The sequence below is a fragment of the Muntiacus reevesi genome, chromosome 1 (genome assembly GCF_963930625.1).
Source record: "Muntiacus reevesi chromosome 1, mMunRee1.1, whole genome shotgun sequence".
Lineage (NCBI taxonomy): Eukaryota > Metazoa > Chordata > Mammalia > Artiodactyla > Cervidae > Muntiacus > Muntiacus reevesi.
The window spans coordinates 119,673,983-119,696,133 of NC_089249.1; the positions used below are offsets into that span (position 1 = coordinate 119,673,983).

Here is a 22,151-nt window from a genome sequence, read left to right on the forward strand (position 1 = left end):
ATCTGAGGACCTGAAAATACACTGGCTTAATTATGCAACATTTCTTGGTGGGTAAAAAGCAGTTTATACTGCTGAATGATAATCAAATTTAATCTAATAAATCAATCCTTATTCAAATGATTAATTTTCAGAGTAGTCATAAGCATTTTAAGTTCTGCAAAAAAAAAGCTACTTTCAAATTTTAAATACTACATCCAATATGTCTGGTCTCTTACTAATATGATCAAAGGCTAATATTAAACTAGGCATGCAGAGCCCCCACTTAAGTCATACTTGAGAGTGAGAGACATTTTCATTACAATTAATAACAAAAATGTTAAAATCAGAGAGTATTACATAGGACAAAGAGGAAACACTGTGGCTTCTCTGGCACATGAGTGTATGCACTTGAGACCAAGCAAGAAAAAGAGGCAACATTTATTAATCACTAACTATATGCCAGATATTTTACATACATGGTCTTTGTAGAAGGTAGGTATGATTATTAGCCCAGTTTTACCAATGATGTAACCCACTCTTGGCGGACAGAACAGCTGGGTGATAAAACTGAGTTTAGGACTCAATTTTGCTAGGATTTCAAGACCCCCCTTTCTTTTCACTACACTGTACACTAGATCAAAAGATCTAAGTACAGAAGAAGAAGACTGGGTTGACCCACAGTGGGGAAGGAAGGGGCAGTAGGGGAAAGGGCTAGAACCCTAAGAACTGGAAGGAGCTACAGCAGGGAACCCTATTTTCATTCACACTCAATATTTCTACACCTTCAGTCAGAGTTCCCAGCCTGGGAACTGAGTCCCAACTGTATTCTCTGATGGGATTCAGCAGGTCTGAACTTGTCTGCTACGTGGAGAGTCTGAGCCAGAGAAAAAAGCATCTGCAGGAGAAGTTGAGGAGTCTTGGAGAGAATGGCATCCCCGAAACGAAGGAGGCAGCACAGTGAGTCTGCACAAACTCCAAAGTCTCAGAGGCAAAAGGAAGAGAGCGTGCGGGGTGGTCTGAGACTCACCCCATGCATCCTCTTTCCCTTCCTCTCCTCTTCCATGGGTACCAGACCGGCATGGAGCTCTGAAGGCTCTCCCCCGCGTCTCCTGCTCAGCGTCCCAGTACATCTCTTGCACATCTAGTCCTGCTCCCCCCTGCCTTGGTGTTAATTTCTTGCCGGACCTAAACTAACACATATGTCAGTAACCTGAACTAACAATAGGCATCGAGCCAGCATTTCCCCTCTGTCACAGGCCATTAGCTTCTCTAGCAGATTGGGAGAAGGCAACCTTTGAAGGCCTGGTGGTTGTGGGCTTGTTTTTAAACACACGCCTCTACCTTCTTCCCAGGGACTACAGAACACACCTGGAGGGGCTTCAAAGAAGGATGAAATACTTGATAAGCAGGTGGGCAGAATCCCAGGAAAAGTGCGCTATCGCTGTTTATGTAACTCCATTGGAGGCCGTACGCTGGTGAGATGACGAGATCTGGAAAAACTGAGGTTATAAACACACAATAAAAATTTCACACTGAACTGATAATAATTGCTTTCACAGACAAGATGAACCCCATGTTTAGTTTCAATAGTAAGAATATTACAACCATACTGTATTTAAACATTAGATAAAATAGTAGCAAAACATTTACTGCTTGCTGTATGCCCTACCATGCTAAACTCTTTACTTGATAACCCTAAAGGAAATGCTTATTCAGTATCTCCTGTGCTAAGAAAACCTCACTTTTGTTTGAGACAACAATGTGCCAGCTCCAGGTAGTGGATTTTGTCATGTAACCACGACACTCCTGTTTTCTCTGTAGTCCCACCTTCTTCTTTTGTACTAAGAGGGGAGCACACCTCTGTCTGGAAACCTAAAGCAGAAGTCATCTGGGGCTGAAGAAGGGGCTGGGTTAGCAAACACAGTCTAGAAGACCGCAGGGCAAAACCCTTCACCTTCTTCCGATCCTTGCTCCAATGCCGCCTTCCCAGTAAGACTTACCCTGAACACTCTGTTCAACTGTATATGTTGTTTAGTCACTAAGTTGTGTCAGACTCTTTTGCAACCCCATGGAATATGTAACCTGCCTGCTCCTCTGTCCATGGAATTTCCCAGGCAAGAATACTGGAGTAGATTGTCATTTTCTTCTCCAGGAGACCTTCCTGACCTAGGGATCAAACTCACATCTCCTGCATTGGCAGGCAGATTCTTCACCACTGAGCCTCCTGGGAAGCCACTTTCAACTATATACTTCAATTAAAAAAAATTTTTTTTTAAATGTAGAGCCTGGTACATAGCAAGTACTCAAAATATGTTTTTTTTCCCTTTGAGAGAGCATATGAAAATAAAACAGGGAACATTACTGCAGAAAGCACGGACTATTGAGCACAAATACCTGGGACAGGACCAGGCCTCGCATGTTGGGTGGAAGGAGGCTGCCATGATGGTGGGGTGATGAGGGGAGGAGGAGAGATGAAACCAACATGACAACAGAAAATCTGACCTCATGAGCACTGGCAGGTCCAGGAAAGCCTTTGGCTCCTACCCTGAGTTAGCTGGGAAGCTGAGGAGGAGTTCTGAACAAAAGAATGACAGCCACTGGCTTCCACTTAAAACCACCACGTGACTGCTGTTGAGAGAGAGACTAAAGAGAGAACGGTTAGGAGATCAGTGCGACAATTCCTCCAGCGATGAAGCTGGCTTGGACCATGGTGGGAACAGTGGGGAAGGAGAGGGGTGATCAGGTTCTGGGTGTATTTTGAAGGTGTGGTCAAACGAATTTGCTTGTAGATTGGCCATGAATTGTGAGAGAAAGAGAAAAATGAAGGATGACATCAAGTCTTTGCCCAAGCAACTAGAAGCAAGGTGACTAAGAGGACTGTGGGAAGGAAGCATGGGTTTTGGAGGAAAATTCAGGGACTCAATTTTGGACATGTTTAAATACGAGATGCTCACTATACCTCCAGACTTCCCCAGTAGCTCAAAGGTAAAGAATCTGCCTTCACTGCTGGAGACGTGGGTCGAGAAGATCCCCTGGAGGAGGAAATAGCAACCCACACCTGAATTCTTACCTGGAAAATCCCAAGGACAGAGGAGTCTGCTGGGCTACAGTCTGTGGAGTCACCAAGAGTTGAACATGACTGAGCAACTGAGCATGCACGCACTATACACCTAAGTAGAGACATTAAGTACTCAAGTGAATATATAGCTCGATTTTATGGGAAAAGTCCCAGCCAGCTATGGAGGTTGTATGTAAAGCTATGAGATTGGATAGATTCAGCTAAGACATGGGTGTGGATTTAAAAAAAAAAAAAGAAAGAAAGAAAAAAATTCAGGCACAAAGATGAGTCCCCAGGACTTTCCAATAATGACACTAACATGTGCTGGACACCACCACTTATATGCAGGTATTCATTTGCTCTTACAAAATGTTACTCCACAGAAGGAGAATGCTTCACAGCAGTAAGTCATCTGGCCAAAGGCACTCAGACATGTGCTACTACTTACCTGACTTTTTTGTAAATAACTTTGAGTTTTACTTCCTCTAGCAATTTAACTTATAAACCTTGGCAGCATCCTTTGTCTTCCCTACCCCATCCAATTAGCCTCCCATTTTTATTTTAAGCTTTGGGACAGGGTGTCCTAATCTTTTACCTTGAACTATTATGACTGTCTCCTGATAGGATTTCCTGCCTCAAGGCTCTCCCACTCTAACCTGTTCCTTATCTTCCTGAATATAAAGCTGATCATGTCACCTTCCTGCTTAGCCTTTCCATTAATTCCCCATTATTTGCAAACTCTAATCCAACTTCCTTTGCCTAGTTTAAGGGAACTTTCACCATCTGGCTCCAAGAATCAGCTCGTCTCATCTCCTGCTTTTCTCCCCTCAACCCACCTCCCACGCTGGTCACTTTCCTGTGATGTTGAATCTCTTTTTTTTTTGCAGGGGGAGGACACTAGGCATACTTCCCTGACCAGTTATCAAACCCGTGCCCCTTGCAGTGGAACTGTGGCGTCTTAACCACTGGTGTGCTCAGTCTCTCGGCTGTGTCCAACCCTTTGTGACCCCTTGAACTATAACTCGCCAGGCTCCTCTGTCCATGGGATTCTCCAGGCGAGAATACTGAAGTGGGTTGCCATTTCCTCCTCCAGATCTTTCCCACCCAGGGACTGAACCTGCATCTCTTGTGTCTGCAGGATTGGCAGGTGGATTTTTTTTTTTTTTGCCACTAGTGCCACCTGGGAAGCCCTGGACCACAAGGGAAATAGCGTGTGTGTGTGTGTGTGTGTGTGTGTGTGTGTGCCGAATCTCTTATTGAGACACATTAAGCTCTTTCACAACTCAGTTTCACATGCTGTTGCCTTTGTGTGCCCACACTAGTAACCTTCAGTTTAACCCGATATTGATTAGAAGGCAGGACAGTGCGCACATCTCATTCCACACTTCTGAGGGAAACTTTCAACTTTTCACCATTAAGTATAACATTTGTTGTAGGATTGTTTTAGATACCCTGCATCCAATTAAAGGAGGTTTCCTTCTTTTTGTAGTTGCAAAGAATTTACTGTTTAATCATGAGTGGCTGTTGAATTTTAGTGATTGTTTTACTGCATTTATTTGGTATCATAAATTATCTCCTTCAGTCAATTGTTGATTTATTTTCTACTATTGGGCTTTCTACACATTGGGCTTCCCAGGTGGCGCTAGCAGTAAAGAACCCACCTGCCAAAGCAAGAGATGTAAGAGAAGCAGGTTTGATCCCTGGGTCAGGAAGATCTCCTGGAGAACGGTAAGTAACCCCCTCCAGTATTCTTGTCATACATGAATAAAGTGACTGAGCACTACTAGTTACACTAACCTTTTATTTCCTAGATAAGCTCAATGTGATCTTCATACGTTACCCTTCTTCAGTGTCTATTTCAGGATTCAGTTTACTAACATTTTGTTTAGCTCATGGCCTGATAATCTGCAGTGACCCAGTGGGAGTACTTTGTGGAGATGGGACCAAAAGCAACCTGATAATTAGAAGCAAAGTCTGATTTCCACTTCTGGTCTGGGATCATGGGTTCTGAATAGATTCTGGCTGTGGACTGAGTGTGGATGTCTTAAGCTCTGGATTACTACAGGAAAATGAAAGCTTCATTATCAACACCTTTTATATTCAGTACAAAGTTTAGTACATATTCAGTCCCAAAACTGAAACAGATCTTATTGCTTCGTTTAAAAGTTTTAATTGTAGTGAGATAAAAACTTAATATGCGCAAATAAATCTTTTTAATGTTTAGTTTGCTAGTTCACCTTACATAAACAATAATGAGCAAAAAGAAAAGTCCCACAGACCCCCAAAACACCTCTACACAAAACTTTTCTATATGAATTCCATGTATGACTTTGAATCTTTCACTTTGGTTAGACCCAGATTGCTGAGGATGTTCTTCTCCAGTTCCAAATAACTCTCGTAGTCCATTTTCAACTCAGCCTCCAACTGTTCTTTTGACTTCTGAAACGTTTTCTAGGGGGGAAAAAGCAAGTCATTTGTATAAAACTCTGACAGCTAGAGATACCAAAGGCTAGAGGATGCTATTTCCTTTTAAGATTTTGATGTGGACTTTTAAAGCCCTTACTGAAGCTGTGACAATGTTGCTTGTGTTTTATGTTTTGGTTTTTTTGGCTGTGAGGCATGGGATCTAGCTCCCCAGCCAGAGATAGAACCCCACACCTCCCTCCATTGGAAGGCAAAGTCTAACCACTGGACCACCAGCGAAGTCCCATGGAAGGGACTTCCGTTACATCTGAAGGGCTGGCTGGCTGCTATTCTCCAGAAGGGCTTTGTGGGGCGGGGGGCAGGAGGGCACCTCTTGCAGAGCCAGGGAGAGGGGCTGCTGACCCTGAACAGGGGGGCACATCAACAGAGCAGTGTGTGCAGACGCAAGGTGTCTCCTCGTGGCGGAGCTGATCAAATTTTGTGATGGACTGGATGTGGGCTCTCAGGGGCAGAGGGAATCCAGGCTGGCCTATGAGCTCTTGCCACCGGTAGAGGGAAGAGCATGTTGAGAGGGGAGGGGAAAAAGAACAAAGAGCATTTATTCTGCTAATTTACTCAACACCCCTTGCTGAATCATCTGAGTCATCTGTTTTGTTCTTTGATCTGTCAATGTCTGCATGAGTACTGTTCTGGCTTAGTTCGTATTTTAATTTAATTAGTTAATTAAATTTACTGTAGTATCTGCTAGGGCAGTTATTATGATTTTTAAGATTTTGTTTCTTCTCATCTGTGTCTCCTTTCAGATGAGATTTATGATTACTTCATATTGGTATGTCGTCCTGTGATTTTTAAAAAAAATAATCTTATTTATTTTTTTTTGGCTGTGCCGGGTCTTCATTGCTACACAGGTTTTTCTCTACTTGTGGCAAGTGGGTGCTATTTTCTAGTTGCGGTGGCTTCTCTTGTTGCGGAGCACGGGCTCTAGGGCACATGGGCTTCAGTAGTTGTGGCGTGCAGTCTCAGTAGTTGTGGCGCTGGGGCCCTAGAGCACAGGCTCAATAGCTGTAGTGCAGGGCTCAGTCGCTCGGTGACACGTGGGATCTTCCCTGACCAGGGGCCGTGCCCATGTCTCCTGCATTGGCAGGCGGATGCTTTACCACTGGGCCACCACAGAATCCCCCTGTGTTGGTTCTGCTTCTCCTCCTCCTGGCCTCTGCCCACCCTAATGTCTTCCTGGGCCTTCTGATCTCCTGCCACAAAACTCTGTCTTTGAGGATTCTGTTGAGGGCACCACCACCGTATTTTATTCTACCTTCTTGAGAATCATTTGCAAGAGGCATTTTCTTCTTTTCAGTGTTCACCATGCCTGAAGTTCCCTTCGACTTCCCCTGATGTATTTGTGCCATACATTTGCTTTTCACCTCTGTTAATCTCTCTGCTTCCTCAGATTCCTCATGTCTAATCACTGTAACCACATTATACCACTGTGAGTATTAAATGAATTATTAAACATGCCAGGTCCTCAGAATGGTACATGGCACACAGTAAGCACTTAATAGGTGTTAACTACAAAAACCAGTTCACAAAAAGAGCAGGACTTGATAGGGTGAGAGTAGAAAGACGTTATTCTCCTAACTTTTGTCCTTTGCCACATTCGTGACAGATTCTGCAGCATTTCCTACTACTTTTAGGTGTTAGGAATAGTGTTATTTTCAGATTATTTGAAGATCCAGCCCAGCCCAGTATTTAAGTGAAGAACTGCAATGACGGCACTGCAATGCCCCCTGCTCACTTCCACTGGTTGCCTCCACAGGTTGCAGCACTTCGATTTGAAAGTCCTTTGAAGCATCTGATTTGAGCCTAGACACTTTCAAGTTTCCACCTGACCCCAGGACAACACATCCTCCTCACTCTACCATCAGTACAAGTTCTTTGCTCACTGGTCCTCTCTCCACTAGTCTATCAGAGCTGTTCAAGCCAACCTTCTGATTGCAAACTTTCCAGCCATAGGAGTCAGGTCCCTGTCCCTGGGTTTCCTGTATTTTCCCTGAACAGTCTGCTCGGGTCCCTTGGCAGTTCCTGGCCCTTGGAGTTCTGTGGCTCAGAGAGCCTCCTGCCAAGGGTATGAGGCCAATTGTCCATTCTCATCAGCAACCTGTCTCCAGCAGACCTTCCCTTGAAGGTCTCCTCCCAGAGTCTGGGTGGTATTGCAGGAGTAGGAATGGGGGATACAGTCCTCCAATGCTTCTCTACAAAAAAAAAAAAAATCCTCTCTTCCAACCTCTTTCCCCATAACTCTTGCCTCCCTTGTGCAGCCTGGAGTGTGGGTCATTGACTAAGGGCTGCAGAATTGTTTTGAATTCTGAATAAATCACATGGAAACTACTGCTTGTTTTCTGCTTTGGGTCTCCAGCTGAAATTCCAGTTAAGAAAATTCCCATTTTGTGTGCTGTTAGAGCTGTAATTACTATTATTTTTCAATAAGTGAGTGGTATCCAGATTCAATGTTTGCAAAGAGACGGGTATATGATTACTCTCATATCTGTGGGTTGAAATGCATAGCCTAATCTCTGCCAGCTGAGGGGGGCGCTCATGAATACTGGCCTTGCTGGACGGATGTGTGATTATCCCCTGCCGTCTGTAATAATACTAATAGTGGACACATTAGCACTTCCCATCTGTCAGTTACTGGCTAAGTGCTGTAAATATTTAACACATTTAATCCCCACGGCAATTGTCTGAGGCTGTTACAGTTTGTTCCCATTTCTCCTATCATCAGCCATTGCTTATAAGGAGATACTTCTGATGAACATTAGCTGTTTTTTCTTGGTGACTCTATTCATGTTCTAAATGTAACAGATGAGCCCCTTTAAATGTATGCATTTATCCACAGTCTAGTTCCAGAGAAAATTTGAGACATGGATGCTCTACTTTAAGGAGGGTACTATGTCAGATGGAAATGAAGTTACAAGAAGGAGGTGGAAAAGTTTTGGAAACTCAGTTCCAAGATATGATTATTACAATATTTGAGTGTTTTAAAAGTACTTCACATGCAAATTATTATTATCTCATATGGATAATTAGCTGTCACTATGCTATTTAAACACTCCTAGGGGCTTCCCTGGTGGCTCAGTGGTAAAGAATCTTCCAGCCAATGCAGGAGACACGGGTTCACCCCTAGTCCAGGAAGATCCCACATGCTGTGGGGCAACTAAACCTGTGTGCCACAACTATGGAGCCTGTGCTCTGGAGCCCAGGAGCCGCAACTATTGAAGCCCTGGTGCCCTAGAGCCTATGCTCCACAACAAGAGAAGCCACTGCAATGAGAAGCCCACACACTGCAACTAGAGAGTAACCCCTGCTCTCTGCAATTAGAGAAAAGCCTGAGCAACAATGAAGACTGAGCATAGCCCTCCCCAGATTTTTTAATAAATAAATAAAGTAAAATTATAAAAAATAAATAAGTAAACATTCCTAGTAATTGTGGATGATTGCTGGTTTGGGGAAAGCTGGCAGGTAATCTCCCATGGCAGAAGTTCATCCAATGTTCATGATCGTGTAAAAGAACAGACCAAGACCATTTTTTTTTTTGTAGTAAACAAGGTCAATTAATTGGCTTTTTTATACCTCATCACCACTAAACAATGTTTTGAAATGATGCCTCATCTGCTTTTGTTACACTGATTTGTATCTAACAGTATGATAATGCTAATCTATTTGCTAATGCAATACATGAAAATATTTCCATATGCCTGTGTTTTTAATTGAGACCTAGGGTCTCACATGAGTAATTACATTGGGGGAGGCTATATATTTGGCTATAAGGAAACAGCAGGCAGTGATGAAATAGTTGGTGCCAAAAGGGCAAGGAAGGGAATAAGCAAGAGACAAGCAGAAATATGGACTGAGATGACCTCAAGTGAGAAAGAAAGAAGAGCTGAATTCATAGACTACTTAAAGCCCCCAATTCCACTGGTCAAGGGAAGACCAACAAAGTAAAATCACATCAGAGAGATTGAGAAAGAGGAGGGTAGGGGCTTCAGAGCTTTAGGTTCCTTTTTGGTAGAGTTTAAGAAGGATGTGTCTTACACCAAATTATCCTCAATTGCAAATTTCACAGTTCTAGTCTATTACAGTAAAATTTATATCTATTCACTCATCTGTCTCTATATACTGTGCTGTGCGGTGTTAAACTGCTTCAGTCCTGTCTGAATCTTTGTGACCCTATGCACCATAACCCACCAGGAGACCGTAACATACCAAGAATACTAGAGTGACTTGCCATGCCCTCTTCCAGGGGATCTTCCAGACCCAGGGATAGAGCCCATGTCCCTTACCTCTCCTGCACTGGCAGGTGGGTTCTGAGCCCCAATGGCTCAGGGGAAAAGAATCCACCTGCAATTCAGGAGACTCAGGAGGCGAAGGTTCGGTCTCTGGGTTGGAAAGATCCCCTGGAGGAGGAAATGACAACCCACTCCAGTATTCTTGCCTAGAGAATCCCATGGACAGAGAGACCTGGTGGGCTACAGTCCATGGCGTCGCTAAGAGTCGGATGGGGCTGAGCAACAACTAGTAGCCACTATGCCCTCTATATACTAGCTCCCACTTAATGACAGTTTATTATTTGTCAGGTTACCTAACTGAAATCCTTACAGTAATTGTAAAAGGTTGTTACTAGTATTCCCATTTTAAAAACAAGAGAAACAAAACTCAGCAAAGATGCAAACCTTGCTCTAGATCTCATAGCTAGTAAGTGGTAGACATGAGATGTGAGCCCACATGTTCTAATTCACATTCCACTCTTTTTTACACTGTTTTAATGCATTATTCACTAAATGTTAAGTTTCTATGAAATGAAAGCATTCAAATTATGAATCTCTGTATCCATACTGGTATTTAGATACCACCAAATCTAAAGGACTTTGAAATACAGAAAATTTCAGAAACTAAACTGGATAGAATCTCACTAGGTGTCCAACTGGTAGTTTGACTCACACTAAGCTAGGAAATCAGAGAACTGCCCTCTTGACTCCCATAAGAACAAGAGAAGAATTTTAAAAGGTATATTTTTTCTTTTGAATCTGTGGAATAAGCCAAACAAATATAATACTAGTGTTAGAGGAAAAGCAATTTTGGTTTCTGAAATTTAACTTACGACTTTTTTCTTCTCCAGTTCCAGCTCCATTTCTCTCCTTTCCTGTTCACGAATATTTTTGCGCTGTTCTACATATTCCAGATGTTTGACTTCTCTTTCAAAGTAGTGGCTTATACTTGATACCTGTTAGAAATACAGGCCCATGAGAGGGGGCCTCACACAGAAGGCCCCATGTTCTTGACAAGGCTCAGGAAGAATGTTTGCTGCTTGTAAGTTATTAGCTAGATTGCCTGCTTTGGGATAAGACCCAAAGCCCATTACCAGAGGAGCTAATTCGTGGGCTACTGGGCTAAGGTTTAGGGACCTGCGAATTGGGGGATGGCAGGAAAGGAGTGGGACTGGAAGGAGAGAGCTGCAAAAAATTGCAATTTTTTAAGAGAAATATCCTGTTTTCCCTCCTTTCTCTCCTTCTCACTTTTAAGACTGAGGGAAGTTTTGCATCATCAGTCAAGCTTGGAAAACCCAGACGAGGATGTCAGTGGAAACCTAAAGGGGCTGGAAGCAGAGTTGAGTTCCTGGTCCCTTGGAGAGCTTAGCGTGTGTGGGCAGAAGAATAGAAGCAGGGAAGGCATCAGAGACCTTGGGCAAGGTGACCAAAGAAGGGAGAGTTTTTTGCCTGCAAGTAACTAGGTTGATGTTGTTGGAACTTGCAACAGATTGCAATCTATATATTTAATGTTTACTGTATCCATATTTATGTACTATTTATTGATCTTTTTATACCATAACTATTAACTCTGCTTGAAATGAAACCCCTGGGTGGGATGCATGGAGGGGCAGAACACTGCCACTTCAGACCTGCAGTACACCAAGCTGAGGAAGGATGGATGGAGGCTGGCAATGGAGAGATGCATAAAAATGTCAGCTGGGTCCTCTGGGAAGGGTATCACCAAAATAAGGGTCCTATGCTTTTGGCTTACAATCTGAAAATAACTTCTTATGATTATGAATCCCCAAATCAATTCTTCTCTGAATCTGGGCTTCATTTACTTGGCCTTTCTTTCATCACATGCTTTTTTTCCCCTCTAGCTTTAAGCCATTTATCTCATACAACAGGAATACATCCTCTCATTATTTTATTTTATATTGGAGCATAGTTGATTAACAATGTCGTGTTACTTTCAGATGCATAGCGAAGTGATTCAGCTACATGTATACATATATCTATTCTTTTTCAAATTCTTTTCCCATTTAGGTTAACATCGCCTTATTTTTGACTGCATGATTCTTCTATTTTCTTATAGAGCAAAAATGCTGGTATTTCTGAACATAGTTCTAAAACATGTCTCAGCAGTATCTGATCACATAAATCCTCAAAGCCAAAAGTTACTAACCTCATTGGTTGAAGGATGACTTAATGTCCAAGGAATTTCCAATATATGCAGTGTTCCATAATAATCAGCTATGGCTATAAATTGCTGCTTAGCTGAAAGTTTCAAAAAATGGGGAGAAAAAACAGCTCTGCAATCAGAAAGTCATCTTAGAGGTTAAATACATACTGCATTTTTGCTTTGTGGTTTCCCAAAGGACCTGTTGTGGTTACAATAATCTTGGCATCTTCATCAGACCTTCACAACTGGAGATCATAATAACACACGAAAGACAACTTTTCCAGTTGGTGAAATGAAGGCTGAGACCCTGAGCCTCCCTCAGCCACCCTGCTCATCCCCAATCATGTTTTCTTAGCCTCTTCTTAAGTACTCTGACTCCCTGATGAGGTTGACCCTCTCTGACTGGATCTGTGGCAGATTTGAGAAGGAAGCAGGTACAACACATGGAAGATTTTCACAGAAAAATCATGATGCCAATTTTCACCAGACAGTAAGGGCTAAAGGATGCCATTATCCAGATGAATTTGAAATACAGCCAAAACCAGTTTTCTTATTACAGAAACAAATTGCTCCTTTTGGTCATTTTAAATGGATATAAAACACAAGCGTATTTGAGAATTTTAATTTCTTATCTCAACTTTTTTCTCCTCCTTTTCAGAAGGTCTGGTTCACATTGCTAAATCCTAGAATTGTAATCCCTGTAGGTATGCAAAAGCAATGTTTTGCAGCAAATACAGGAAAACACATTTTCGTGACACATACAGTCAGGTAGTAGCCAGACTCTGACACTCTAGAAATCGTGAAGACTGTGTTTCTAAACCTCATGTTTCTCTTGAGAAAATGACAATTTTATGCCTGGGCATCTCTGGAAACAAAGGGAAACTTCTTTTAAATGAGGCAAAGTATATACTTTATATAAGTATAAAGTATACTTATATATATATATATATAGTATATAAACACTATATATAAGTATATATATAAGTACATATACTATATATATAAAAAGAATATAAGTATATACTAAGTATGTACTTAGTCTGGGTAGAAAGTATTACTTGGGTGAAATAGAGAAACTGAGATAAAGGATATAAATTACTTTTCTATTGACATGTTCTTGAATTTCTGCTTGCTCTGTTATACATTATTTTTTCCTCACAATAAGTTAAAAAGTTATAGTTTAAACAGATATATGACCTCACAGAGTCACTGAGATTTCATGAAAAAAACTGCTTGATATTATCCAGGGGAAAGCCATAAAAGTGATAAAATATTGAAAATTTGTGACATTAAAGAAGATTAAAGATACAGAACTTATTCTATTTGAAAAAGAAGCAGCAAAAGGTAGCAAGGATTCAGGGTTCACCCTGTGATTTAGGGGCCGAGAGAGGGTGACAAGGATGCTTTTCTTTGTGTGGTTCAAAATCAGCCCCTGCTTGACATACTAAAATGTGTCTTAGAAATAACTGATGAAGAAACTAGTGAAACTCAGGTTGTAACCAAAATTTGAGTAGAAGAGGGAAGGGAAAGGAAGTGCCGTGATGGGAAGGGAGGTGGTGGGATGGGGAGAAAAAACTTGAGAAGCAACATCAGAGGCTTTCCAGATGAATGTCAAAATGTCCCTCGCCCAAAAAAGGCAAAATGACTTTGCTCCTTTAATCAGAGTTAACATACCAGAAAAGGTCCAGGGTTTGATGTACATGATCATGGTTATACAGATGTTTTGGGACTGGGCTGGTTCATGAGTTTTCTCAAGAAGGTCCCAGATGTCGATGTATCCATCTTCTCGGCCAATGTAGAAGACTCCAGGCCGGGTCAGGGACCAGTGCCCTGAGGTGTACCTTTTTGGCGCACAGCATGACTGAAGGAGGGGTCCGGTCTAAAATTAAAAACAAAAGTTCTTGTCATTATCTGAGGGATATTCAGAAGGCTTTTTGTTTTTAGAATAAAACTCAGATGGCTATGATCATATAACAGCAGAATTATGCCTACTCAGAAGTTCTTTGTTTTCCCTATAGGGTTTTTATATATGCCAGCTCTTTTCTTTCTTATATACTTTTACAGCATTTTTTTCTTATTTTAGTGACTTTTTAGAAAAGGTCAAATTTTCTAATTGAGCTACTAATGGTTCTAGCTCAACTGTCCCTAAAGCCCATTGCTATTTGTTTGGAGATTGGTGGACACTGGATGAGTAAAGACTATAAGATTATAAATTATAGATTGTAAGATTATAAATTTTGCTTATGTATTTATTTTCCTGTCACCATGGAACAGCTCTGGTATTCAGGAAAGGGAACGAACAGTCAGTTATGTGAGCTCCATCCAGTAGTTTATGAATATTTTGGGGGGAGAGATTTGGGACCACCAATGCAACATAGTGAGGTCATTTCTCTTCTCTGCTGTGGGGTACTCTGCCTTCTTTGGGGGGTTTTCATACAGACAGAAGATCAAAATGCATTCTCTTCCCTCCATCATGCTCTACCTGGCAACCAGGTGGACCGCTTTACCTACTTATATCTTCCGGGACTAACCTACGCTACGGAGCTGCCTCCTACCCGCCCAAACACGCAAACAAAGGCTGCTTGTGGGGAACAAACACCCCTAATTCAGGGACTCCTTACAGGAGACTCTCCAATCTGTTCTTGCTCAGTTACTTCAGTTTCTGTGGATAACCAGGCTCTTGACCCAAGTCTTTGGACAATCTTGGCTAAATTTCTTTTTTCTTTAACTGAAAAACTACTACTTGCTTGTTGTAAAGAAAAAAAAATCATACCAAAGTACATTGGTATGAAGTAGAAGTCCTTTTCTGGAAGGACGCTTAAGGAGATCCCAACTTTTTTCAATGACAAAGTTGTACATATATCACACACAATTTTTTTGAGTATTCGTGTAAGTTAGAGTCCCAGAAATAAAAGGGAAAAGTGTTAGGTCAAAGAGTATATATATTACAGATGTGAAACTCATATATATATATATATATATATATATATATATATATTTTTTTTTTTTTTTTTCCCTCCAGATCTTGATAATTCTCTTAAGTAGCTCATGAAAGGGACACATCATACTGATTTTCCCACACTCCTGCTTCACTCAATTTTACCAATCTTTCTAGGTTTTGGCAGTTTAGCTTCTGACTATCTGGATCCAGGCCCTGTCCTAAATCCTGACCATCACATTCTTGGCACTGCTTCATCCTGACCTCTGCATATCTCTGTCTGCCTGGTGATAGATCCCTTAGATTTCTTACTTCCACTTTCTGGTGACAAGTTTTCTTAGTGCAGGAGCAAAGATGATAGACCCATTGCTTCTTCTTGGGCTTCATACAAATCCCATCTGGTATTTTAAGGGGAGGGGAAAAACATAAACCAAGTGAACAGCTCACAACATATATTTAGAAGAAAACACTAGTTTCAGAGAACAAAAGACTTGTAAATGTTTCCTGCCCTCAGGGAAGAAAAGCAAATGGTTGTATTTTCCAAAGGTTCTGCTGACAGGCTGGGGCCCAGGCCATCTGTTCCAATATTTCTAAAAAGCGTCCCAAAGGCATTTTATGTCAGAACAGTCTGTTGTTCCAATTGTTTTTCTCTATAATAAAGGACCACACACCTACTCCTCCATTTTGCAGGCAACTTACCATAATACCTTCTTTCCAGATGGCCACGTTCCAACCCCCAACAGTGAGGATAATGTCCTTGTAGAAAGGTGACCTCTGAACGGTGTGGACAGCTCCATCATGGACTGTGTAGAGGCTCACGGGCTTCTTTGCTGTTGGAGTGGAAAAGGCCATTTCATCTTTCATAACACTGTTCACATTGCTACAATGAAGAATGGGCAGATCTCCGATGGACAGATAGGTCCCGATTAATGAGGTCAGAGAGTGGAGAACCAGAGGTCAGTTGGGGTGAATCAATCTGTCAAGGGACAGCTCCTCCTTTTTTTATGGAAAGTCCAGGGAAATTCCCATCAAAGCCACTTTGCAGGCTCAAAGGAACACTTTCCGTTCTTCTTCATCTACTCATTTATTAATCCATCACTTAGTCAGTGTTATAGATTGTTAGTCAATAAATATTTGTGGATTGTTTCTAAGTACCAGGTACTATGGATGGCTGGGTAAACAATGGTTAATAAACATGATCTGCCCTCTCATAACTTAAAATCCAGTGGAAAGACAGATACTCCACAAATAAATCCCAAGGTATATAATAAGAAAATGTGAAATGTATTATGAAGGAAAAAATATCACAAGAAAAAATAACAAGGGACATTTGTAATTTAGACTGAATGGTCAGGAAAGGATTCTCTGAAGGTGAGTCATTTAGGCCTGAGTTTGGCACGGGAAGATTTTGGTGTGAAGTAGCATTCCAGACAGAAGGAATAATACACATCAGAGTCCTGGGAAGTGTTTAGAGCATCTATAATTTTGAGGAAGGCAATAGAACTGGAGTCTGATAATCCAGAAAGTGAAGAGAAACTAAAGAGCCTCTTGATGAAGATGAAAGAAGAGAGTGAAAAAAAAGCTGGCTTAAAACTCAACATTCAAAAAACGAAGATCATGGCATTCAGTCCCATCACTTCATGGCAAATAGATGGGGAAAAAATGGAAACAGTGACAGACTTTTTCTTGAACTACAAAATCACTGCAGACAATGACTGTGGCCATGAAATTAAAAGACGCTTGCTCCTTAGAAGGAAAGCTATGACAAACATAGACAGCATATTAAAAAACAGAGACATCACTTTGCTGATAAAGGTCCATCTAGTCAAAGCTATGATTTTTTCTTTAGTCATGTACGGATGTGAGAGTTGGACCATAAAGAAGGCTGAACGCTGAAGAATTGATGCTTTCAAACTGTGGTGCTGGAGAAGACTTTTGAGAGTCCCTTGGACAGCAAGGAGATCAAACCAGTCAGTCCTGAAGGAAATCAATCCTGAATATCTGTTGGAAGGACTGATACTGAAGCTAAAGCTCCAGTACTTTGGCCACCTGATGTGAAGAGCTGACTCACGGAAAAGTCTCTGATGCTGGGAAAGATTGAAAGCAGGAGGAAAAGAGGGTGTCAGAGGATGAGATGGTTGGATGGCATCACCAACTCAATGGACATGAGTTTGAGCGAACTCCAGGAGATAGTGAAGAATAGGGAAGCCTGGCATGCTACAGTCCACAGGGTCACAAAGAGTTGGACACAACTGAGCAACTGAATAACAACAATTGATAATCCCAGGGTGAAACATAGGAAGCAAATGAAGACCTGGTGAGTCCAGGTGCTGCCCAGAGCCTTATTAGGAAAAGCATTTAGATTACATTCTAAGTATAATGTGATTTAACGAGTCCTTTAGGGCTAGAAGATGATCTGATTGATATATGAAACGATTCTCTGAGTGCTGTGGGAAGAATAGAGCAGAGGAGATAAAAGCAAAGAGGGGACACTATGGGAGGTGATTGCTGCAGTTATGGCGAGAAAGGATGGTGACTTGAATGAAGATGCAAGGGAGGAGTGGATAATCAAGAAATATTTGTGAGCTAAAGTTGACAGGAGGGGTGAAAGAGATGAAGTGCTGAGAATGACAGCCAGGTTTCTGGTAAGAGCAACAGGCTCATTGTACTTTCCACTTATTGCCACTGGGAAGACTAGAGGCTGAGCTGGTTTGGATATTAAATGCTGACCTCCCCTTTGTCTCTGTCCTGGGCACCAGGGTACTCCTGCTCCCCTGGTCTGTCTACTCCGCTGTGGCTTGGTTTCCTGTCCCCTGGCCTGGTTTTGGAGCCAGCTGCTCCTCTCGCCTTGCTGCCCACACCCACAAGTCCCAGGGATGGCCCTAAAAATATGTGCCTGTCTAGGTCAAACTACAGTGTGTGGCTGCTTTGTACTAAAACCACCAACTTACTCTGAATCTCGACATATTAATAACTACGTGAAAGTTTGATTTTTTTTTCTCTCAGAACACCAACGTAACATTAAGCAGAAAAAAGATAATAATAATCTTTCAAAAAGTTGACACAATGTCAAAGAGATTTTTGTCCATTCATGTTCACAGAAGCATTATTTGCAATACTGAAAAGGTAGAAGCAGCCCAAATGTCCATTAATGGATGAATAGATAAGCAGAATGTGGTATACCCATACAATGGAGTATTACTCATCCTTTAAAAGCAAGGGAATTCTGACATATGTTGCAACATGAATGAAAATTGACTATATTAAGGGAAATAAGCCAGTCACAAAGAGGCAAATACTGTATGATTCCACTGACATGAGGTACTTATGACAGTCACATTCATAGGGATAGAAAGTATAAAGGTGGTGGCCAGGGACTGAGAGGAAAGAGGAGTGGGAGCTAGTGTTTAACTAGAACAGAGTTTCAGTTCCACAAGATGAAAAGAGTCTAGAGACCAGCTGCACAACACTGTATATATACTTGACACCATGGAACTATACTGAAAAAATGGTTAACATGTTAAATTTCTTGTTTATGTATAATTTTATCTCAATTTAAAAATTATTTGAGAAACCTTATAAAGTATAAATTTAACTGTAGCTCTTCTAAGTTAAAAACAAACAAACAAAAAGGCCAGTTTTCCTCTAACCAAAGCTCCATTTTGAAGACAGCAGAGAAGACTTATTTCTAAGGCCATCTTGAAGTGATCTGGAAGATTCCTGGGAAGGCAGGAGATCCCTGGAAACCAGCAGCTTTCTTCTTGCTGATGCTGTATTTCTCAGATCCTGGTTTTGTCCTTGTTGAGCTGGGATTTCCTATACCATCTCACTCTATGAACAGGGCTATCCAGGAGTCTAGAAGCCCTCTGCAAGATTTAATGATCACCAGTGATAGGAATATAGATAACCATCAAGGTTGGTGCTTTATTTTTTTTCCAGTTTTTTTTTTAATTACAGTTTTTTTCTTTCATTTATTTTTATTAGTTGAAGGCTAATTACTTTACAATATTGTAGTGGTTTTTTGCCATACATTGACATGAAGGTTGGTGCTTTAACGTGTTGAATGTTCTCAGCCCACAAAACTTTTCCTTCCTTTTGTCCTTTGAAAGACTTTAGTGCCATTCAGCAGTAAATGGAGCTGGCCTTAAGTTATTCAATGAAATGCCAGAGCCCCCAGTCAGGTAAGAAACTTAAACAAATAAAACAGTAGTTCCCAGAGTCATTATCTAAAGAAGGATTTAGCATCCTGATGGGGGTAAGCACAGACAGGTTAAGGGGTTCAAATCCACAGTGTTGCTGTGAGAATTAAATGAGTTAATCCATGGAAAGTACTGGGAAGAGTGTCTGACACATGACATGTGCCAGCTTGTGAGTTGAGTACATGAGATGATTATGTCAACTGCCATCATCATCAAATACATCAGCCTGTATTTCTTGGGTCATCTGGAAGCCTTGTTTGATTATGACTTCTTCATCACACATAGCTCAGGCAGGGTAATCCATCTTCAAGAAGTTTCTTCTCAGAAGAAGAAACTCTCCTTCTTGCCTTGCATATTTGAACTTGGGGCAGATCAAGAGAAAATGAGTCCTAGTAATTGCCTCATCTTTACTCAGGAAATGTCCATGCTCTTTATGAATGCCATTGGGCTGGTAACTCCCAAGGAAAACACTGCCAGTTCATAGAATGTAAGGCGTGCAATTTAAAGTTCAGCACCTCTACACATTGACAGTGCCTGAACTTCAACCATTATCTAATGGGAATAAGTGTCATTTGACTTTCCATGTTGCAAAATCCTTGATTGGTAATTTTAAAGTATTAAAGTAAGAAGAGGATTTTAAAATGCCCTTTAAGTAGGTGGTGAGAGCTCTATTTCTCTCTTTCTTTTTGGGAATGAACTAAATGCCAAGAAATTAAAAGCAATTTCTCTTTTACTTTTCCACTCATATCCCACTGGTCACAAAGCCCTGGCATGTTTATTTCTAAATCTCTCCCTCTTGAATTTCTTCTTCTGTCCATCCTCATCACCCTACCTGCACATCAGTCCTCTCCATTCCTCGTCTAGGCTATTGTAACTGGTTATCCTGCTTCCATTAGAAGACCCACCAATAAAGTAATCCAACCCCTGCTCTCCTGACAGCGTGACTTTCTGATCATATTGATGGTACTAGGATGAGGTCCATGGCTTAGTGAGGCACTCCAGGCTCTTTGCCATCTAGACCAAACATCCTTCCTGGAGCCCTTCCTGCTGCTGTCGTCCTCTCCACTGCTATGCTTCGGTCAGGAGGGCTCCCTGTTTCCTGCTTGTCCGCTGCTCTTCTGAGTTTCTGTGTTTTTGCATTTGTTCTTCTTTCTACCTGGAATGTCTTTCTCATCTGAAAATTTGAAATCTACCCTTTAAGACCCAGTTCAACTGTATCTCTCTATAGTGGGGCCTTTTCCTTTTTTTTTCTTTTTTAAAGCTTTTTATTTTGTGTTCTGGTATAACCAATTAGGGCTTCCCCAGTGGCTCAGCGGAAAAGAATCTGCCAGGAATGCAGGAGATACAGGTGATGCGGGTTTCATCCCTGGGAGCTTGGGAAGCTCCCCTGTAGAAGGAAATGGCAATCTACTCTAGTATTCTTGCCGGGAAAATTCCATGGTCAGAGGAGCCTGACAGGCTGTGGTCCAAGGGGTCACAAGAGTCAGACAGGACTGAAGTGACTGAGCATGCATAGCCAATTAACAAACAATGTTGCAACAGTTTTAGTGAACAAGAAGGTATCCAGCCATACATACACATCTATCTGTTCTCCCCCAAACTCCCTGTAGGGCCTTTTCTTAACCACCCAAGAGAGTTGGTCTCTTTGTGGGATTCCATGTCACTCTGTGTTTGCTGCTAGCCACAGCACCAGTGACAGGGTAATGTCATCATTTGTTTATGTGGCTGACTTCCAATAAATCAGCGATTTCCTTTGGGGGAGAAATTATCTTGCTTATCTTTGTATCCCTAGTGCCTGGCCCATAGTAGATTCTCAGTAATGATTTGATGAATGAATGAAAGTAAGAACAAACATCAAAGAGGTATAAACATAAAGCTTTTGGTTTTTAAGTTTATTGTCACTGGCTCTGTAGATGGAATACGATTCATTTAAAATAAATAGCTCAACCTGTTTGCCATGGGCTACCTTAAAAGCAGTTTAGGGTAAGCCTCCAAGAAAATCTGAGACCAGGAGGAACCCATGTCCATCTGTGTACAACCAAGTCATGGTGTCACAAAATGAGTCACTGCCTCAGCTTGTATCCCAGGGGTGTGGAGGAGACTGTTATCATGTACTAGTGTGCCTGGCCTACGGCACATGCCCTACTAACATTCATGAATTAGTAAATAAATAGAAACAGAATCAGCCTAAAAGTAGTTGAATGTAATTCACTATGTTATCTTATACTCAGTATATAATGTTGAATTCAACCTTAAATCATGGACTTGAAAATGACTGGAAAATGGGAAATCAGTCTCGGTTCTACATGCACTTAACTCTTTTTTAAGTCATAGCCAATCCTCTCTCAATGCCCCACTCTTATTAATAACACATATTTAGGTCTCTAGGCAGGAGACTTGTGTAAGAAAAGTAGGAATGCCTTTGTTTCCAGATGAAAATGAGCACCCTGGAGGTAATGCTGATGAAGCTGATTTCGCAGGTCTAAGGCAGACACTAGCCTGTAGAACCAGACTCATAAGTGAAGATTAAGGTGGGGATCTGAGCCCCAACAACTGTCCCCTGCAGGCGGTAGCTCTGACCTCTGGACCTCAATCACTCACACATAGGTCCATCTGCTCCATCCACCAACAGGACTGACTAGACCCCCTTCTGCAAACCAAGCCTCATTGCTTCTTCTCACTGCTCCACAGGGTTCAAGTGGTTCCAGGAGCTGCCTCTTCCTTATCTCATGGTTATTCCATACTCTGAAAAGTAGGTCAAATATATGCTCATGCCATGATAAAATCCAAAGCATTAAAGCAAGCGGTTGTAACTGTAGTGTGCTCCAAGGCTCTGAACTTTGGCGGGGGAACTTTGCTTATTAGTGGTGGTGGTTTAGTCACTAAGCCATGTCCAACCGCTGCAACCCCATGGACTGTAGCCTGCCATGCTCCTCGGTCCATGGGATTTCCCAGGCAAGAATACTGGAGTGGGTTGCCATTTCCTTCTCCAGGGGCTCTTCCCAACCCAGGGATTGAACCAGTCTCTTGCATCTCCTGCATCTGGTAGGCAGATTCTTGAGACAGC

General features: G+C 41.7%; 1 protein-coding gene across 2 annotated transcripts in view; it reads right to left on the bottom strand.

Annotated features, from left to right (window-relative positions):
* Window positions 1-5,344: 5,344 nt before the first annotated feature.
* DNAI3 (dynein axonemal intermediate chain 3) overlaps window positions 5,345-22,151 on the bottom strand; it is a 79,895-nt gene continuing 63,088 nt past the window's right edge. For both annotated transcript variants that reach the window (XM_065928064.1, XM_065928055.1), the window contains 5 exons: window positions 15,585-15,715; window positions 13,622-13,826; window positions 11,951-12,042; window positions 10,617-10,739; window positions 5,345-5,488 (listed from right to left, as the gene is read on the bottom strand). In XM_065928064.1, coding sequence (XP_065784136.1) covers window positions 5,345-5,488; window positions 10,617-10,739; window positions 11,951-12,042; window positions 13,622-13,826; window positions 15,585-15,715 — 695 coding nt within the window. The remainder of the gene's footprint in view (window positions 5,489-10,616; window positions 10,740-11,950; window positions 12,043-13,621; window positions 13,827-15,584; window positions 15,716-22,151) is intronic.